Source organism: Vigna umbellata, chromosome 1 (assembly GCF_029865625.1).
Source record: "Vigna umbellata cultivar VRB3 chromosome 1, Vumbellata_1.0, whole genome shotgun sequence".
Classification (NCBI taxonomy): domain Eukaryota; kingdom Viridiplantae; phylum Streptophyta; class Magnoliopsida; order Fabales; family Fabaceae; genus Vigna; species Vigna umbellata.
In genome coordinates, this window is record NC_142165.1 from 66,234,092 (window position 1) to 66,256,992 (window position 22,901).

At 37.3% G+C, this 22,901-nt stretch overlaps 1 protein-coding gene across 1 annotated transcript in view; it reads right to left on the minus strand.

Annotated features, from left to right (window-relative positions):
- Positions 1-22,901, minus strand: part of NOV (Histidine kinase-, DNA gyrase B-, and HSP90-like ATPase family protein) — a 36,491-nt gene that overhangs the window by 8,301 nt on the left and 5,289 nt on the right. The window contains exons 5-9 of the mRNA XM_088104090.1: positions 18,167-18,344; positions 16,059-17,800; positions 15,292-15,504; positions 3,488-5,746; positions 674-789 (exon numbers count right to left, since the gene is read on the minus strand). Coding sequence (XP_087960216.1) covers positions 674-789; positions 3,488-5,746; positions 15,292-15,504; positions 16,059-17,800; positions 18,167-18,344 — 4,508 coding nt within the window. The remainder of the gene's footprint in view (positions 1-673; positions 790-3,487; positions 5,747-15,291; positions 15,505-16,058; positions 17,801-18,166; positions 18,345-22,901) is intronic.

Sequence of the window (22,901 nt, forward strand, 5' to 3'; positions counted from 1 at the left end):
GGACAGCGACAAACGACACCGGACAGCGGAAAAACGACACCGGACAGCGGCAAACGGCACCAGACAGCGGCAAGTTGCGGACAACAACTAGGGTTTGGAGACTAGACAGAAACTAGAACAAGACTGCTCAGTGAGGTATTTCATAAAAGACGAAATTTTTAAGACCGCCGGTGGCGGCGTTGGCCACCGGCGCCAACAAAGGCAGAGTAGGAAGAGACTCAGACAACCTGCTCTGATACCAACTTGAGATTGAAACTGTAAAATAATTCTTGAGGGCTTGATTGATCCCTCTCATAATCTTTTATTTATAAAAATAAATTAATACAAGAGTACATGATAATTAGGGTAACCTTAGACACAATATAATCATGATAAATAGGGTAACCTAAACACAATATAATCATGATAAATAGGGTAACCTAGACACAATATAATCATGATAAATAGGATAATCCTAGACACAATATAATGATAAATAGGATAATCCTAGACACAATATAATCATGATAAATAGGGTAACCCTAGACATAATATAATCATGATAAATAGGGTAAATATCTAACATGTGTCACCGTATCTTTCATGTCATTGTGCTTCTAGATGAAAAGTGTGGCAGTTAATCAAACAACTCTAGTTAAACTGCATATGTAAAAGCTGTAAAGGACATGCATACCTTGCCTCGAATGGAGTCTTTGATGATTTTCTCAAGGCCTTAAGAACGTCCAAAATATCACCAAGTGTAACCCTAGTCTTAAACCCAAAATCTTTTACTAATCTTTCACTTTTCACCTAATTGAACACAGAAAAAAACTGTCAAATTCCAGTTACTATGTTCTTTTTTCAGCTAACTGTGTCACGGTATTCAAAATCCAAAATACAAGTACACAACATTGATGTAGCACAGGTACTGCAACCAAAGGAAAGCATTAAAAAAACAGTACAGTTCATCAAAAATTCAAATTTTGAAACTTAATAATTAGCAGATAGACAAATTAATATCCTCACATATAATTCTGGCTCTAGTAGGACAAGCATCCAACCAAACGACAACCAAAATCCAAGCTAGGAAAGGCAATTCTAATACAACATAATAATAGCATAAAAATGACCTCAGTATATAAACCATACCGGTACTTATTCTATAAATTCTGAATTACATGGTACACTTAGCCTATGTAAACCATATCAATACTCAGTATGGTAGTAAGTACGGTACGATACACAATTCGTATCGCACAATATGAAGCAATTCACAACCTATGTTTTAATGAGGATCAATAACAATGTCGCACAATATGAAGCAATTCACAACCCCTATGTTTTAATGAGGATCAATAACAATGCCCATGAGTTAGATTTACTCAGTAGTTATAACATTAGCCCTACTTTAAATGTTGGTGACCATTCTCCTTTTGATATAGGTGTTGCAAATTCATGGTTGAATTCTCTCCAAGAGGAGGATGATGAGTCCATCACTCCTCATGAGGATGAAGAGGCTCTTCCTAGGAGGATTACTAGAATCTAGGTTATGAGAAATAGAGAAGATTGGGAGAAAATATCCCTTGTGTGTTTAGCATACACATAGGGTAGTTTATTTATATTGTAAGATATGGGCCAATGCCCTTAATACAGAATAGACTAAGCCCAAATAAAAGAAACACACATCTTAACATCTAACATAGGTCATGCTCGGTTGTTCTAGTTTCTAGGTTGCCTTACCTCTAGAATCACACTTTGTGTAATAGCTAAGAGGGTCCCTTCCAACACCTATATAAGAAGACCTCTCCACCACTTGTAAAGGATTAAATAATTTGAATAGAGTGTTTAGTGTTATGCCATGTGTGAGGGATTAGAGTCCTCTTTAATCTTCACGCCCATATATCACCTAAACACCATTAACTTGTAATCTCAATAACATAAGATGATCCCTTATCAATAGATAAATTGATAGGACCATGAGGGTCTATGTTAGGAAAAACGGAATTAGAAAACAAGACATAGATTGATAGGACGCTTGGGGTTGTTAGGCTGTTATGTGTCACTTGGGGGATGGCTATATATAGGGTTAGAATAATTACTAAGTCTACTTGTTAGTGTAGTCAGTAGGACTAAAATAGGGGGTAGTGTGTTGGGTTATCTCTAATCATTGTACCTAGCAGTCTAGGACAGTGACTTGACCTTCTATCTCTCTATTGTATCAACTCTTTATCTATATAAATAACATAACATGAGAGGTGTCTTTTAAGCCCTCAAGAACATATTTTTATCTCAAGTGGGGGGATGTGTCTTATGAAAGACACGTTTTTGTAATTGAGAAAGTAGAGACAGGATCTGTTACATCCTGTGTGAAGGGAAGTTGTGTCCCTTGGCTGTATTCAAACATCCTTATTGTTTTGGAATAATAATACCATTTTCCAGTGTTGTGTCTGTGTTAGGTTACTTTATACGAGTAACCTAAATCTACGCTCTCTTCTCACTCAAACACTAGAACAATAGAAATAAAAGTAGGTAAGTATGTATTATTGATTCTGTAATGTAAAGAAAATTACAAGTGTAATCTCCCCCAAGGAAGCATATCTTCCTCCACTGGCAAATATGCCCAGTCTTTACCCAAAAGATAATAACCTCATTGAGTAGAGTTACAGGAAAGTTATTTATAATATCTCATACCCGCACCCTTTCCTACAAGAGAAAACAGTCGGCTTTGTTCCGTTCGGTATTAGTGACTTGATACCATTCGGACCTTAACGCTCTCTTCCTTGCAACCACCGTTCGGCCCTCAACGCCCTCTTTCCTTGCAACCACCATTCGGCCCTTAACTCCCTCTTCCATCTACCGTTCGGTATTCGTTTATTTATACCACTCGGCCTCTACTTCCCTCCTCCCTTCTGAATATCGTTCGGTCTATACTTCTCTCTGTCTCTCTGTTCGGTCTCGCTTCCCTGTCCTTACCGTTCGGCTTCTCCTCTCATGAATCGTTCGATCTCACTTCTCTTCTCATGAACCGTTCGACCTCACTTCTCCTCTCATGAACTGTTCGGCTTCACTTCGCCCTTCCTTACCGTAAAGTATTAGGTTACTTCCCTCTTTTATTCCTAATAGTCTGTTTGCCTGTTATGTTTCGGAACCTAACCAGAGAAATCTAGGTTTCTTGTCACCAAGAAACCTAATAGAAATGACATCCCTTACTTGTGAGCTTATATGGGCAAAACAATTCTCTATTCATATCAAGAAAAGTAATTCCATAATTATTGCTTCCTGCTGAAACACTTTTTTACACGGACTATAATTGGTTATGCTCTATTAGAATAGAATATGCACAAGCTAAATCAATTATTGTAACAGCTATAACTGTAACACCCAAAAACCTAACAGAAATAACAGACTGAAAATATCACACTGACTAACCGAAGAAAAATGTTAGGAAATCCAAAAGGAGAAATTATACATTCGCTCACTGAATAACACAAATGTGCCCAAAACTAACCTTTGGAACAGCATACGGTGCAAAATCTCCTAAGACCATCCGGACTGTTTCACAATCATAAAACAAATCCCTAGGATAGTGTACGTCTGTATCCATGGTTGAAACCACCCACTGGACATCACACAAGCTGCATATAAATGTAGACTTAAAGGGATGACTATCCCCAGCAGATTTAGGATAGAAATGACCCGTTGTTTTATTACTGTAGCAAGCATCCCATAACATATCAAGAACCTCCAAGAGATATTTACAATTTTCAAGATTGCAACCTTTAGACAACAAGGACAATAATTGCACTATTTCTGGGGATTCCCAGTCTTTGACTAATAATTCAGCCGATATTAGACCCCTATCCCACATCACCTGCTTAAATGTGGCATCACGTATATCAACAACACTCTTATCCACCTGAACTATTTGAACAAAATCTGTGATGCCAATTTTCTCAAAAAAATTCCTCCACTTCACCGCTGCAGATGAAACTGATTCATTTACTGGATGGCTTAAATAGATTAGGTCTACCTCATGCCACGTCATATTTACACAGTCAGCCAGCAATTTTGGAGTAACAGGATTCCCAAATCCAGTACAGAAATGAATTGGTGTCTCGGCAGGACACTTGAAACCACAATTTGTCAATAACAAAGATTTACATCTAAACTCAGATATTATATGATCGCTTTCAGTAAAACAATCAGAACAGGTGGAGTTCAAGTGTAGCATTACAAAACATACATATTCCACCATTAACATTCTGTTTTTGTTTGCCATGGTTTCATCAGACAACGCAGGTAAAATATGCAGCTTCACTACATCATGTACAGACAGCTGTTGAACACCAATACCCTGAAGTAACTGGGTAATATTGTCCATAAAAATCATATTCAAGCTCAGAGTACCCGAAGATGTAGAGAAAAGGGAAGGACTTACAGTCCTTAGTTTAGCACATATATTAGGGAAAGCTTCAATTTTATGCTCTTCGTCAAACCCTGAGTTTAAATTATTGGACTGCAACCATATAGTGCCTTCATCCACTGAGCTGTATGTACCATCCGAAAGTGGAATAAATGGTATCTTTTGAAGATTTTTCCGAATATCTTCCATTTCAAAATTGATTGACACAGACGCAGATGAATTGAACATAGTTATATAAAGAGTATTTAGACAAGTAGCTAGCCAACTCATGCCCATCGATATAAGGGTGGTCTGTCTATGACATAAAGATGACAGTAATCGAACAAGGATGTTAGGCCCAAAGTCCTCAATGCCTAGCGCCCTTGCTAATGCATCAGACAATACAGCATTTTTTTTCAGGTATCTAAGCCCAAGGTGTTCAAGAAGCATGTTATCAGGAATAAGATCACGCACCTGCTCTGTCCAGCCTCTCAATACCTTACATGGAAGAGCCCACTCACATTTTTCATCATCCACAAGTAAGCAATTCATCATTCGCAGTTTAGAAATAATCAAACGAGGAAGACTGGAGAAAAAACCATGAACTTCACCAACTAATGGAACAAAACTCATGAAGGCAGACAATCCCTTTTCAGGCTCGCTCCTAAAACAGGGAAGTTCACAAAATTCTCTCTGTGCTCTGACAAACAAACTAGGATACTCTGACAGCAACCACTGATTCCAAGGACTGTCTCCGTCAACTTCCTCTCTAGATGAAGGAAGAACAAAGTCACCTTGAAGAATAAACTTCAGGCCATATGTTCTTAAAGGAAGAAATGCGAAAACAGGCTGTTGATCTGAACATGGAATGTAACTATTATCTGATTCCTGCAAAGTAAATGCCATAGAGATTTCAGTTGTCTTCACATCAAAGCGAATGGAATTTGATTGCAACTTCTGGGATACTACAAACCACGCCATTTTCTCATTCCCATGAGAAACCTTAATGATACCATCTCCTAAAATTTCCTTTTTCATAACAATGAGTGTATCATTAAGCATGTTTCTCAACTTGATACACTTGAGGCGATGAAGAAATAGTAACAATGAAGGATGAAGATCTGAAAACATAGTCAAAATACTATTCAAGGGCATTCCTTCTAATAGGTGGGATCTGAATGGAAGCAGAATGCATGTCTTCCAGGGACCATCATCATACAATTTGCTATCATTAGATGCCATCCTCCTGAATATACCAACATCACACGGAGGTATTACTGCGGGCAAAACAAAACCAATCTGGCCTTCACTAATGTCAAATTTAACATGAAAACCATTAGAATGAATTTCTGGAGCATCTGTGACCTGCAACGAGAACAACTAAGATTAATGAAATTCATTATCTGAATATAAAAAAAATGAAGGGAAAAAATGTATTTTGTGATAATTCCATTTAGACAAATATGATAAAGAACAAAAGCACTAGCATTAATCAACAGTCAGCTCAATTAACCTGACAGATTAAAGAAGATGAAGGAGAAATATTATAATACCTTGCAAATAGGAAGTAAGAAAAAAGGAAAAGAAACTTGTAAACAAAGAAAAATCCATAAAACCATCAGTTCAGGCATACCAAACTGAATTCCTGCCAGGGTTTAGGAAACATTATCTTCAATAAGAGGTGTAAATTAATAGAACTAAAGTGTAACCAGAGACCAGTGCAAACGAATAAATTTATATTTTTTAATACTTTTCCTTAACCATGTCATTTGATTCATATGGCTGACTTTACCTGGTGGAAAAGGACTCTTTCTTTTTATCCTGTATTTGATTAGAATTCAAAACATTAGGGAAAGGTCAGTTGTTTGTAATATAGTGAAAAAATTAAAATTTATTCGTATGTGTTAGATGTAAAGGACTTAGGTCCATCTCTATATTTTTCTATTTATAAATGCATATCCCTATGTACTCGGTACACATTAGGATACAGCCTATGCCTCTCTTTTATTTCAACATTGTATCTAGAACTAGGGTTTTTCCATGCCTCTACAGCGAACCCACTATTCACTGATGCTAAATTTTGTTACGAAATTATTTTCTGGTAGTTATCATTTCCTTTTACAGCTTTTGTTTTTCACCACCACTGTGCTACCACCACCTAGTCTGGTCTCCCCACCTCGTCCAACTCATCCTTGCCACCCCTTTTCAAACTTATAACTTTCATTGTGATCAAGGTTCATTGGAATTTTTTTCATTATAACTAATTTCCCAATGTAAAATAATTATCTATGGCCTCTTCTTCAACATTGATATTTGATCCTTCACTACCATCTACTATCTTCAACGAGTTTTTCAAATCTTTTGAGGATCGTCAGAACTCTGGTTCAGATGCTTCTGTTCATGGTGATTGAATCGTGAATCGTATTGTCTATTGGAGAGCCAATATTTTGTATCGTGAATTGTATGATTCATAAAAATTTTAAAAATATAACATACAAGACATGCAAACAGGTAAAAATGTAATTAATAATAGCAATTACACTAAATTATGTTAATATTATAATTATTGGATTGAGATAGGTCTTATGACCCACCTCGTTTATTTAATGAAAAATAAAATATATGGGCTGATAAATATTTGACCCCACACAAATAGGAGACTCCAACACAGAAGATCATGAAACAATTGTATTGGAAACAGAAGGAGAAACTTCTGGTTCTATTTATTTATTGGCACCGAATATGAGTTTTATGGTCTTTATCATCTATGAACATCTGCACATGTTGGTATGGTCATGGATTCTACCTCTCATGCTAAGTTGGATCATCCTAGCCTTGCCAACATGTTGTAGCCTGTTCCACGTTTGTCTAAGTTATCAAGTTTAGCTTGAGTCATGTCAAGTAAGAAAACACAGTCGTAGTTCTTTTCCTAAAAATGATTCACAACATGCTTTGTCTACTTTTGCCTTAGCTCATTTTGACATTTGGGAACCAAGTTGTATTAAGTCAAATTTAGGGTTTCAGTAGTTTGTCACATTTATTGATCATTATTCAAGATGTACTTGGTTATTTTTTATGAAAGATCATTCTAAATTTGTTTTCTATGTTTCAATCATTTTACAAGGAAATTAAAAATCAATGTGGAGTTTCTATTCTAATTATGCATAGTGATACACCCGTGAATATGTTTCTCATGCTTTTCAAAATTTTATAACTTCTCATGGGATTCTTCATAAACTTCATGTGCTCCTCAACAAAATGGGGTAGTTCAACACATGAATAGACATTTTGTTGAAACAACTCATACAATGTTAATCCATGGTGAGATCCCTCGGTGTTTTTTGGGTTATGTTGTTCTTAGTGTGTGTTATCTAATTAATCTCATATAATTTAGATAACAAAATTTCTCATCCTATTTTATTTCTTCGTGACCCTCTCCATCTCTTACCACTTATTTTTGTTCACAATTTTGGTCAGAATCTTGATATATTATTTGCTAGGTCGCACAAGTGTATCTTTATATTATTCACTAAATCACAAAAAGGATATATATTTTCCTCTCCTTCCCTTAACAACTATTTTATTTCAGTCAATGTCACAATCACTGAGTCTTCCCTATAGTCTAAGTCTATTCATTCTTACTTCCATCTGATTAAATCACAAACCCATTTGTTTGTGATCCTTGCATTGTTTCTAGTGTGCCTACAAACCTTATTCCTCCACCACCTTTTCAAGTGTATAGTTGTCAATAGATTTCCCATCTTCCACTAGATGACTCTCTTTCAGTGCTCCTTCATCTCCTCCAACTTTGACAATTGAATCTAATCTTTCAATTTCTCTTTATAAAGGTATTGCTCTACCCATAGTTCTTATCCTCATTATAGTGCTTTGAGTTATTATAGATTATCTCCATCACTTTATACTTTTCTTTGGTCTATTTCTCTTGTTACAATTCCAAAATTTATATGTTATGTCTTAGCCCATCCTAATTGGTGTCAAGCCTTGACTAATGAAATAAGTGTTGTTCAGAATAGTAGAAGTTGAGAACTCGTTTGTTTACCTCTTGAGAAATCTGATGTTAATAGTAGGTGGATTTTTGTTATCAAGGTTGGTCCTAATGGCATTATTAATCATCTCAAAGCTCGCCTAGTCATCAAAGGTTATACAAAAGTTTTTGAATTGGACTTTGGTAACACTTTCTCCAACTGCAAACATGACCTCTGTTCATTTATTCATAGTCATGCCTAGTCTTCAATGTTGGCTTCTTATCAACTGGAAGTCAAAATGTTTTTCTTAATAAACCTCTAGGTTTTGCTGCTCAAGGGAAGTCTTCTATATTGGTATGTTGTCTCCACAAATCTTTATATGGCCTTAAGCAGTCTCCTAGGGCTTGGTTTTGCAAATTTAGCATTATTCTTCAATAATTTGGTATGACATGAAGTGAGGAAGATCATTCAGTAGTTTATCATCACTCAAGCGTCAGGTGTATCTATCTAGTAGTATATGTTGATGATATTGTACTTACAAACAGTGATCACTATGGCATCTCACTAGTAAACCAACAGTTTTGTCACCACTTTCAGATCAAGGCGCTTGGCAAACTTAGATAATTCTTGGGGATTGAGGTAGCAAAATCCAACAATTGTATTGCTATTTCTCAAAGGAAGTATGCATTGGATACTTCGGAGGATACTAGATTAATGAATTCAAAGTCAGTTGACACACCCATAGATCCCAATACCAAACCCTTACCAAATAGGGGAGTCATTCTCAAATTTTGAGAAGTATAGAAGATTAGTCAAAAGAAAATTATAAAGTCAGGGCTTCATCTACTTGTGAGCTTATTTGGCTTACTTGAGATTAAAAATGATAAAATATATTCTTGAGGGCTTAACAGATCCCTCTCATCATCTTCTATATATATTGAAAACACAAGACTACATGGAACATCAAGAGTCTGCACTAGACCTCTAGGTACAGAACTAGGTACGACTCATTAATGATCTAGCACACAAGCCTTAATGATGATATATAACAGTAATTATTCTAACACTCCCCCTCAAGCTGGAGCATACAGATTGTATGTACCAAGCTTGGAACAAATAAACTCAATCCGAGGTCCCCTTAATGACTTAGTCAACACATCTGCGAGTCGGTCATTTGATCCAACAAACTCAGTACATATTTCTTTTGACAATAACTTTTCCCGAACAAAATGACAATCAATTTCTACATGTTTAGTTCTCTCGTTAAACACTGGATTTGATGCAATGTGAAGAGCAACTTGGTTATCACAATACATCTTCATACTCTAGATGTCAAAGAAGCTAAGCTCTTGAAGGAACTACTTCACCCATATAAGTTCACATGTTAGTGACGCCATTGTCCTATATTCAGCTTCCGCTGTTGATCGAGCCACTACATTCTGTTTCTTACTTTTCCATGAGATAATGTTTCCTCCAAGGAAAACACAATATCCAGTAGTAGATCGTCTATCAATAGGAGAACCTGCCCAATCGGCATCACAATATCCTACTACCTGAAGGCTTCCTTTTTCTTCATATAACAGCCCTTGCCCGGGAGCCTTTTTCAGATACCTTAGAATGCGAATGATAGCATTCCAATGGCCAACACATGGAGCTTGCATGAACTGACTAACCACCCCAACCGCTAAGGATAGATCTGGCCTTGTAATAGTGAGATAGATTAATTTTCCAACTAGCCTCCTATATCTCTCCGGGTCGGAGAATAACTCACCTTCTTCTGTTGTTAATTTTTGATTTGGGTACATGGGACTCTCAACCGGTCTACAATCAATCATGCATGTTTCTTGCAAAATATCCAAAGCATACTTCCTTTGGGAGATTACAACTCCATCTTTTGACTGAGCTACTTCAATGCCTAAGAAGTATTTGAGGCTTCCAAGATCCTTGGTTTGGAAATGTCTACACAAGTACTCCTTCAATTGAGATATTCCAACAGTATCCTTTAATGACTATATCATCAACATATACTATTAAGTAAACACATTTCCCGAGAGACGAATAATAATAAAAGACTGAATGATCTGCTTTACTGCGTTTTAGTCCAAATTTTTGAACAATAGAGCTGAATTTTCCAAACCAAGCACATGGTGATTGCTTGAGCCCATATAGAATCGGTGCAATTTGCAAACCATACCAGACTCTCCCTGAGCAACAAACCCAGGAGGTTGCTCCATATAAACTTCTTCCTCAAGATCACCATGGAGAAAGGCATTTTTGATATCTAATTGATGAAGTGGCCAATGACGAAGTGCTGCCATTGCGAAGAAAAGACGAATGGTAGTCATGTTGGCCACGGGAGAAAAGGTGTCAAATAATCAAGGCCATAAACTTAAGTGTACCCTTTTGCAACTAGCCGGGCTTTTAGCCTATCAATGTCACCATTAGGGCCGACTTTAATTGCATATACCCATCGACAACCAACAGCCTTTTTGCCCGGGGGAAGTGACACAAGCTCCCAAGTATTATTGTGGTCAAGAGCCTGCATTTCTGCAATCATGGCTTGTCGCCATCCAGGATGATCAAGTGCTTACATTTTTGGATATAACCACAGAAGACACTGAAGATAAAAGGGAATAGAAGGAGAGGCGACAATCTGTGATAGCTAAGAAAATTATAAATGGGATGAGTGTTTCGAGTGGAACGAGTACCTTTTCTGAGAGCAATGGGCCAACCAGAATCATCTTCACCAGGAGGCGTGGCAGGAGGCAGTGAGGGAGAAGAATCTGAAGGAGGAGATCCACCATTTTCTAGAAGAGGACTACCCGGGTACTGTGTCGGAAGATATCAATATGTGGAGAGGAAGGTTCGGGAGGACCTTGAGCATGACTTGGATGGACTGAGACATTGGAGATATTGGACTCAACCACTAGAAGAGGAAGGACCTGTTGGAGATGGAGAGAAGAAAGATGTATGTTCAAAGAATGTAACATTGGCAGACATGTAGTACTTATTGGTTTCAGGAGAGTAACACTAGTACCCTTTTTGAAGCCGAGAATAGCCCAAAAAGACACATTTGATCGCACGAGCAGAGAGCTTGTCTAGTCCTGGAGACCTGTCGTGAACAAAACATACACAACCAAAGACTCGAGGAGAGGTGTGAAAGAGAGGATCATTGGGAAAGAGAATGGAGAAAGGGACTTTATTATTGAGAGAGGAGGAGGGCATCCTATTAATAAGAAAACATGTAGTTAAGATGGCATCTCCTAGTGATGAACAGGAATATGGCACCAAGCAAAAGGGTACGAGCAGTTTCAACCAAGTGTCTATTTTTTCTTTCAGCTATACCATTTTGCTGGGGTGTATAAGGTCAAGTGGACTGCTGCAAAATACCATGGGAGCTAAGGATTGCAGAAAAAGTGGATGAGAAATACTCTTTAGCATTATCACTTCTTAAGATTTTAATTACTTGACCAAATTGGTTCTGGATTTCATTCAAAAAGATGTGAAGATGGGTAACAATTCAGAGCGATCTTTCATTAGATAAACCCAAGTACATCTAGAATACTCATCAATAAATGTAACAAAATACCTAAAACCAAAAGAAGAGACACGACTAAGTCCCCAGACATCAGAATGAATAATAGAAAAACTAGAATTACACATTGATTGAGACCTTTTAGGAAAGACAGATCTATCATGTTTTCCTAGTTGACAAGACTCACATTCTAAAGTCTGAAGACCACTAAGTTCAGGACACATCTTTTTTAACTTTGACAAGTGAGGATGGCCAAATCGGTCATGTAACACTTTAGGGGGAAGAGCTGCAACACAGGATACCCGTGGACGAGACCCAAAATGGTATAAACCTCCAACTTCATATCCTTCTCCAATCTGTCTCCCCGAGCCACGCTCTTGTATAACAAAAGATTTTGAATCAAAAGTTACTGAACAATGTAACATTTTGGTTAACTGACTTAAGGAAATTAAATTGAATGGACAGTTAGGGACAAAAGGAACAAATTTCAGAGTTAGAGAGGGAGACATGGAGACTTGACCGACTCCCTTTGAACAAGTTTTTGAGCCATTTGTAAGGGTAATGAAATGGGGTTTTTCTTGGAGGGAAAGGGTTGAGAACAATGAGGTATTACCAGAGATGTGATCAGAAGCACCCGAGTCAATTACCCATGAATTTTGACCTTCCATGGATTGAGAAATGCAAGTTGTGGATGTACTTGGGGATTGAGATGATTGTGTCAAGCTGTTAGACTTTAATCGCAGATACTCTTGATACTCTTCCGCAATGAACTTGGAGTTGGAAGTGGGAGTTTCAGCCTTAGAGATATTGGCTGTTTTTGAAGGAAAACCATGCAAGGAGTAGCAGTTTTCTTGGGTGTGACCTACCCTCTTACAGTAAGTGCACTGTGGACGTCCCCAAGCTCCACGTCCTCCTCCTCTAGTGCCACGTCCTCCTTTTCCTCGCGTGGCAACCATGACAGATGGTTCCATTGTTTCATGAGCTTCCTGAGATTGAGGCACTGGAACACGAAGAAGACGTGTGGTCAAGGCTTCCAAGGAAGGGACCTCATGACTTGTCAGAAGTTGATCTCTGATATGATTCAAATCTGGATGTAAAGCACGAAGGATCATCACCATATAATACTTGTCAAGCTTCTTCTTGATGTCTTCCGAAGATTCCACTTCTAAGAACATTCTCAACTCTTCCACAGCTGCTTGGGCTTCAATAATGAAGGAGACCATATCATGGTTTGTCATTTTGAGACATGCAAGCTTGTTTGCTGTATCATAGAGACGTTGAATATCATTAGCATAAATGCTTTGAGCTTTCTTCCAAAAAGAGGGACATGTTTTGAAGGCTCTAAGAGATATCAAAAGTCGGGTTTCCAGAGATTGCCACAATAGGGCACACAATTGGAAATCTGCTTGTTTGCGTTGTTCAGCTTTTTGAAAAGGTACTTGGCTTCCATCGTGCTCAAGGTGGTCATAATGTCCTTGACCGAGGAACCACATTTCCACGGCAACAGACCAAGACAGATAATTCTTTCAGTTTAGCTTTTCGGAAGTAATTGAGGGACTTCCAAAGAAAGAAAGAACACTTCCAAATGCCATTCTTGATAAAAATTGGAGAAGGAAAAGCGCGACAGTGAGGAACCAGAAAACCCTAGAGGGTTTCTTAGGGTTTTCTTCAAGGGGAGCTTCTGGACTTCACTGAAGTAAGGTTTTGAGGGTCAAAACAGAGAGAGGAGGCTCAGGCGATAGCTATGGAGGTGTCACGGTGACTTTCCGATGGGCAGAGGGCGGCGCGTGAACAGTACGCGCCTGTTCGCAGCACACAAAGAAGCTGCGCGTGGCGGAGCGTGGAGGAGAATCAGACTCTGGCACCGGTGGAGGTGGTCATCGCGTGAAGAGACGAACCAGATCCAGTGGTTGCCAGACGGAACAGTAACGACGGACGGTGGCAGACGGATGCAAGATGGCACAGAACCAAGTTGAAGAGCTTCAAACTGCAGTTGACAGTTGCAGATAGTGACAAAACAACCGCGGACAACGGCAAAGGGCACCGGACACATGCGAACAGCAATGACAATGCTGGTGGACAACCCAGGACAGAAACCAGAGCAGGATGAACCTGCTCTGATACCAACTTGAGATTAAAAATTATAAAATATACTCTTGAGGGCTAACAGATCCCTCTCATTATCTTCTATATATATTGAAAACACAAGAGTACATGGAACTGCACTAGACCTCTAGGTACAGAACTAGGTACGACTCATTAATGGTCTAGCAGACAAGCATTGATGATGATATATAACAGTAATTATTCTAAGAGGCTTAAACAATTACTTAAAGAATTACAATTTGGGAAGGTCACTCAAATGACACTTATATATGACATCAAGTTGCTCTTCATATTGACTCACATCTCGTCTTTCACAAGCAAACCAAACATATTGAGGTTGATTGTCATTTTATTTGAGAAACAATGGTATCTAGAAAAATCATTTATTAATTCTAATGATCAACTAGCATGTGTGTTTACTAATCATTATGTGGACCTAGAATTTGTTATATTTGTAATAAGTTTGGTATATACAATTTAAATACACTAGCTTGAAAGAAAGTGTTAGAAGTAACAAACTTGGACCCATCCCTTTATATTTTCCTATTTATAAATGCATAACCCTATGTGCTCAATAAAAATTAGGGATTCAGCATATGCATCTCTCTCTTTTATTTCAAGAGTACGTATGCTTTTGCTATAAATGCAAGAGCAACACCTGTCATGATTTTTCAACAAGCTAATGATATAAGTTGGTTTGTGTTTGCAAACTATACTTAAATAACTTGACAAGTTCAGTAGTAGATTGCAAATGATGAAAACCTTGTTAAACAATGAGGAAGAAAGAAATTAAAAGTATAGTAACAAACTTTGGCAGTAAATCTTATTGATAAATTTGAGATCCTAAGAGACGGAAATTCACTCTAAAATTCATTCAAAATCATTTGTATATAATTATAATTTTAGTTACTTGATAACTTTTCACTAGAATTTAGTCCCTGATTTTTTTTTAATTGTAGTTACAATCAAGTCCAACTCAACAATCAGAGGTTTGGGATGGATTAGAGATGCCAAATGTTAGAAAGGTTTAGAAATGAAATTTTTGATCAAATTTGCATAGTTGGGTTAAGGATTTGAAGAACGAAGTCTAGAGCACAAGATGGTTTAAAACGAATGAATGGCTTAATTCAAGGAAATATTAAGAACAAAATAAGAATTCAAGAGTTTTGGGTATGTAAAAACTGGTAGATGGACTTCATTTTAGCAATTAATATAATTGAAGTTGGGTCTTCGGATAAAACAATGTTGTTTTAAGAACCTAAAAAATATAACCGGAAACATACCCGGAAAACAGACTTGAAACCGATGCCTTTTTTCCCTATGTATCCAGCATTAGATCCTTTCTTTGTTGAATTTCCAACATCACAAAGTGCTCTCATATTTTGTGCAGAGAAACCTAGCTCGTTATTCAATACAACTATACCAGATTCTTGAAGAATAAATGTAAGAGTTGGTTCCACATTTTCTGGATAATTATTGTCATCTGCATTTTGAACCTGAATCAAAAGGAGCAATTATCAGGCACAGGACGTATTGACTCTCAAGCTACCAATAGTTATACTAAGTGCCAACAAGATAAACAAAGTTTCAAATTTAAGGATGAATCGTCAATGTAAATGATTTATTACTATCAACTGCACATGAACAGTGTAAAATGATATTGAAGATTTAAATTGAATTGCTCTAAGATAATCAGACTTCGTTGTTTACCCTCCTGCATAGCACAATCAATCTATCAATGGTGCAGATATGATGTCACTACTCCAAAAACTAAAATCATTCAGATATGAGAAACATTTTCAGTGTGTTATGTCTGTCTTAAATCTATATTAGATATTATTTTTATCCATTCCCAACAAAATTCAACTTCTAAGGTAATGTAAAAAGTGAAACTCATCTATCAGGTAATAATGTTGAAGCTTTCATCTTAGATATTCAGCACATAGTATTTACGAACAATAATAAGAAAGGAATAACAACGAATCACAAATATCCTCCATTTCTCCATTATTAATAATCAGAAGATAAAACATTAAAGCATTATTCTCACCAACTCAAGAATAAAATGTGAATCTTGAGAATATAGTTCTTGTGAAAGGCAATGCAGTGCTCTCCCTAACCGGGCATGTTGCTTCTTCAACATTGAAGTGTCAATATCAGAAAGACTTGAATCTAGGCCAAATTCATCCCGCCTGATGGATTCAATAAGCAGTGGAGCATCCACATCGGCAACATTTTGAAATGAATTTCCCAGGCAGCAAGTGTCAGATTCCTGGTTAGGTTTTTCTTGATCAACTGTTCCAGTGACCTCAATATTTGCTTCAGGAAAAGGAGACTTATCCAAAGTATATTGGTCAAGACCCCTTGCATTTATATCACCCCTTGCATTTATATCAGTTTTGGCATCTTTTAAACATGACACTTGAGTACAATGAATGTCAGAAGTGTTGTTTGAAATAAATGAATGGTAATCATTGATCCATTCAGAAATACCCAAAGATAATCCTATTTCATGAAGCATGAAACGTTGCTCGATATTGCTGCATTCACATAAAATAGCTGAAGCAGCATTCTTGAAAACAGATTGCATTCCAGAAAGCAACAAGTCAGAAGCAAAACTGTGAAATTCTGCTGGTAAGTAACCAAGACAATCAAGCACAAACCTTGACAGAATGGATGCAACTTTACTCACTTTCCGTATGTGTTTGCTAAACTCACTTCCCATTTTAGCATTTGAAATTTCAGTTAAAATTTTTGTTTTACTTAATGCTTCCACAGACTGATTGAGAGCATTCTCATCATCACTAACATCTTCAACAGTGTTTCTGAACATAACTTCAAATGCATGACAAGCATGGCATTTTAAAAGTGACAATGGAACATATTTTTCCCCCCCTACAAGTGAGATCAGAGACAGCAAATGCACTGCAGTTTGGAAAGAGGATCCTTGAAGTGCGGCCTCCAGGAAAGAGTCCAAGGAAGCAGAATGATCTAACCGTATCACCTTTCCATCTCTGGTAACTAAACACAATAATTCCTGGGTATTTACATCATTCAACAACCATGATATTAGTGGGCCTAGAAAGGGAGCAAACCTAAGATCCCAATGAGACCACTTGCTCAAATCAGACAACATTGGAGACTTGAGAAAGAGTTCAATAGCATTTTTTGCCATAACATTTTCATTTTTTTTTGCATGGCTGGTCTCAGACCTATCAGTCATCATTTCTGACCAATTATTATCTCGATCACTTGATGACTCTCCATTATAGTTCTTTCCTGTAATGGTTGCCGAAAATACAACACATTTTGAAGTCACACAAGATTTATGCCCCTGAACAGCATTCAGCAGATTCACTAGAGAGCCATTTGGAGGAACATCAAACATAATTGAAGGGAACTGCCTCGTAAGCAGCATGGATAGCATTTGTTTGGTTACTACTTCATTCTCCCACAAAGTACTAAGAGCCTGAGATACTAGAGCAGTCAATTGATTTGTAGACATGCAGGCCCCAAAAGGGAAATTTTCACATCTATCGCCATTAAACAACTTCAGTAGCTCATGAGGCAAATCGTTAATGTGCTTCTCCAGGAATGATATGAAATCTCCATAACCAAGAGAATCGAAGCTTTTAATACCAAATTCCTTGGCCAACCAATTTTCACAGCTGCAAAACTTCCTCAACAACATAATTCTGTATTGCATAAGTGAGTCGCTACTAACTCTATTGATCTCATTGTCATGGTCAAAATAAGTTCCAATTTTTCTGATGACATCACCAGAAGAAATACCTGTGACATCCAATAATGAAGTTTCCATGTCACCAACAATATAAAAGATCACATACATAATAAAACTACCAAAAAAGAAAGTAGCACAATAATGCTCATATCCTTGGAAATTTAAAAGAAAAGAAATTAAACTTCTAAAGTTCTCATCAAATAGATTTTAAATCATTAAGATACAACTCCAATATAAAATTATGCATATAAAATACTCAGCAGATTAAGCTGTATTAAGTTCCAAGTGCAATTCATTGCAGTATATGTGATTTTGACTAGTTATGGAAACTGAAGTATAAAGGTACAGGTTGTCAATATTAGAATATAATTACAAAATATGTCCACCAAAGCTTCAATTAAAGGAAAAACACTCACACTTTGCATTCTCTATGTTATCCATTGTTATGACTGGCACTTTCTCCTGGCATGGTCCAACATCAATAGTCTCATGTTCAGTAGACCGCTTGGTTGGGGAGTTACTTAATTCATTATCAATGATATCTTGGAAGGTATCATACATGTTGTTCCTCATTCCAGACTTGATAGATGAAACCTAAAGCATTGAAGAGTGAGAAAATTTCAACATATGATGATATACATTTTTACCAAGAAGCCTATATATGTTCCATAAAGAAGACACATAAACCAGCAATATTAATAGATATTAGAGTTTGACCAAAATAAAAGAAAAGGCATAATCTGAACAAATGAATATGCAGTGTTGTGACTGGGTGAACGTACAGAAAATTAATGTAGTACATTGTCACTCAAAAAAGTGTTTTACACGTTACAAATAGGAAAAAAGGAAAAGACAGTTACATACGGTTACAAAACCGTTATTGATGATTGCAAAACAGTGTAACCTCCAAATAACCATGAACAACTGAAAATAAAGAGCACAGAGCAGTGCAGAAGTGGCATAACTAGTACAAAGTTAAATAAAAATAAAAACTGGCTTAGATATAACACTAATAATAGAGAATATAAGTATTAGCATGTAAACTAATGCATTATGAATAATGAGAAATACTAGCTAACATGTGCAAGAAAGGGGAAAACAAAAACATCAACATCAAAAATCTTTTCAACCATTGATCCCAAAAAGCTGTGAAATCCTAAAACTATCAAATACCTGCAACCAAAGAATAGAACAAGCTCTAAAGATATTCTTAAATAGTTCTAGTAAGTAAATCAATAACCTTGCTGTTGTATATAGCACTTTATTAAAATAAAAATATTCTTGATACCTTCATATTGATTAGGGGAAAATATCTTTAAAGTCTTCCTATTTATTTCAACATATTTTTATTTTCTTATTATAGAACATTTGGTTGTTACAAATAAGGGGTGATGAGAGAACAATGTGCATTATGGTTACCAATAAAATATCTCTATAGTTCCTTACAGAGTTCAACTAATATCAAAGCTCCTGTTCTTGGAATTTTAATTTTCATTGCCACGAAAACAACCACCATCATTGTTATATGTGCTATGTCACCACTACTATTGAGGTTGTTGTGAAATGCATCAATTATCATGTACCAAAGGCCAAGTGGATCAAATCAACACGAATCATTGCACTTGTGTTGCTACACCCTTCAGTAAAAAAGTTATGCCTTGACTATAAGGTATATCTTTCAGCCTACTAGTAAGCACTCAATACAACAATTGGTATCAAAGACAAGGTCATGAGTTTGATTCCCAACAAGACAATTATTGAGGGTAGATTGTTGTAATCAATTGTCCGGTAGAGAGATGCCAAGTGGATCAAATCATAACCAAATTCTGGCACATAGAAGTCTTCTTGATATACTTTAGGATCCGTACATGTGAATCTTAATGGTGTTGATATGGAGAGTATAAAAATTGACCTACTATGCTTACGACAAAGATGATGTCAAGAAAGGTCATAGTGATAGCATTCTATATCTCAAGAGATCAGAATAAGTGATAGGTACAAAGGAAAGGTTTACAGCAAAAGAAAAACTGTATGAGTTAGGTTATTGTATGACAGACAATTTTAACTGTCTATAAGGTAGTTATTTGTCTGTAGTAAGTTACATCTGACTTTTATAAAGTCAGAATGGACAGTTTTAGCAGTTTCTATCATTATTTTGTAACTTGTGAAGGTTAGGGAGGGAGAGTTTGGTTCTCTCTAATAACCAGAAAGTTGTATGTTGTTTTGGATCCTCTCTTTAGAGGAAATTCAATGAATTGTATATAATAGTTTACAGTTTAGCCAAGTTGATTCATATAAGTCTGCAATACCTATCATCGGTATTCAGAGTCACTTTCCTGGTGTTGTGGTGGTTGTACGACATGGTCAATATGAGAATGGACGCAAGATTGGAAGGTTCCACATGTTGGAGAAAATGATTACAAGTCTGTTAGGGTTGGTTGAACGTTTCACATCCTCTGATAAACAAACAACAGATCGTGTTTATGTTGCTATGGAAGGCAGTAATGAATGACGGAATGCAAGTGGACGTTCAGGAGTGATTGGGGGAAAATGGAGGAAGTTATTTTGAATGACTGGCCTTATTTTGACTGGATTGAACGACGAAATAAATGCGAAGGTTAAGTTGTATGAGCCCAAGAGCCTTGCTAAATTAATGATGAAGGCTCTAATGGTGGAGGAAAAGGTTCAAATCACTTCCAAGGGAGGATCTTTGATGGTGTAGTGATCTAATACTAACTTCAAACCCCTGCCACAAACTAGGAGTCATTCTTTGGAGGGAGGAAGTGCAGTCGAGTTTTCCAATTCATCCAGGGGAGGAGGCGAAGGCAGTGGCTTTGTGAGTAATGTTAGCAGTTCTGCATCTGGGACAGTTCTAGTACCACCATAAGTTCTATCAATTTTGGCAATCAATGAGGACATTTTTCAAGAGATAGAGGGATTACCCCTAGCAGAGAACATGATCATTCTATCCACTTACAATAGGGCGTTGCTATCCCTACTTTGCGGACCTACAAGTACTCTCATCAGCAAAGAGATTGAGAGGTTGGTCCAGGAAATGTTTCAAGAGGGAGTTATTAGGCCTAGCATCAGTCCTTATTCTAGCCCCATTATTTTGGTCAACAAGAAAGATGGAGGATGGAGGTTTTGCGTCAATTATAGGGCTCTAAACAAGGTCACCATTCCCAACAAGTTTCCCATTCTTGTGATAGAGGAGTTGTTGGATGAATTGGCAAGCGCAACCATATTTTCTAAGCTGGATTTAAAATCTAGTTACCACCAGATTTTGATGCGTAAAGAGGATATTGAGAAAATTGCTTTCCGCACTCATGAAGGCCATGATGAATTCCTAGTCATGCCTTTTGGACTGACCAATGTGCCAACAACCTTTCAGGCTTTGATGAATCGAATACTCCATCCTTTTCTTAGGAAATTTGTCCTTGTCTTCTTCGATAATATTTTGATCTACAATCCAAACTTAGCTGCTAATGTGACCCACCTAACAGAGGTTTTTTGGGGTGCTGCATCAACATAAATTGAAGCTCAACAAGAACAACTGTGTCTTTGACCAACTGCAACTGGAATATCTAGGCCATATTATTTCACAGCAAGGGGTGCCAGCAACCTTTCAGGCTTTGATGAATCGAATACTCTAGCCTTTTCTTAGGAAATTTGTCCTTGTCTTCTTCGATGATATTTTGATCTACAATCCAAACTTAGCTGCTCATGTGACCCACCTAACAAAGGTTTTCTGGGGTGCTGCATCAACACAAATTGAAGCTAAACAAGAACAAGCGTGTCTTTGGCCAACTGCAACTGGAATATGTGGGCCATACTATTTCACAGCAAGGGGTGGCAACAGACCCGCAGAAAGTTGAGGCCATGGATAATTGGCCAATGCCGCGGAATCCTAAGGCTTTAAGGGGATTTTTGAGTCTCACAAGTTATTACAAACGTCTTGTCAAAGGCTATGGTAAGATTGCCAACCTCTAACTCAACTGTTATCTTAAGAGGGGTTCCATTGGACAACAAAGGCGCAGCAGGCCTTTGAAGAGTTGAAGAAGGTTGTTTCCCAATTACCTGTTTTGGCAATCCCTGATATTTCTAAATCATTTACTTTGGAAATAGATGCTTCCAACAAAGGACTAGGGGTTGTCTAAATCATTTACTTTTTGGAGTCAAGCCTTATCAGAAAGAGGACAACAAAAGTCTGTCTATGAACAGGAATTAATGGCCATAGTCCTGGCCATTAGAAAGTGGAAACATTAACTCATGGGAAGCCATTTCATCATACTCACAGACCATAAAAGCCTAAAGTTTCTCACCGACCATAAAAGCCTAAAGTTTCTCACAGACCAGAGGTTGTTAATAGAGGAGCAGTTTAAGTGGGCTTCCAAGCTTCTCGGGTTTGACTTTGAGATAGGGTTTAGACCTGGCAAAGACAATTAAGTGGCAGATGCCTTGTCTCGCAGGGAATGTTTTAAGGCCATTTCTATCCTCCTGTTAGAGTAATAGGGCTCTTGGGAGGAAGAATCACAACAGGATGTAGGTTTAATGGCCCTAATCTAGGATTTACTGTTGGACCCTTCATCTCATGAGGGTTATGAGTTACAGAAGGGTAGATTGTTCTACAAAGGAAAATTAGTGTTACCGAAAATATCTTCCAGTTTGTCTGCTATAATTAAAGAGATGCATGAGTCTCCTACATGTGGCCATAGTGGTTATTTTTAGACATTTAAAAGGATAGCGGGGGGTCTTTTATTTGGAGGGTATGAAAAAAGATATTAAAGAGTGGGTCCAACAGTGTGAAGTTTGTCAACGGAACAAAGTTGAAACACTTGCTCCAGCACGCTTATTACAGCCTCTACCCATTCCCACTCAAGTCTGGTCTCTGACATCTCTATGGATTTCATTGGGGCCTACCTAAAGTCAAAGGGAAAGACACCATCCTCGTGGTGGTGGGTAGACTCATGAAGTATGCTCACTTTTTGGCACTTGCTCACCCTTTACAACAGCACAAGTCGCTCAATTGTTTATTAAAGAAATAGTAAGACTTCATGGGTTTCCCTTTACAATTGTCTCTGATAGAGACAATATTTTCTTAAGCAATTTTTGGAAAGAATTGCTTTAACAAGCTGATATAAAACTCAGGTT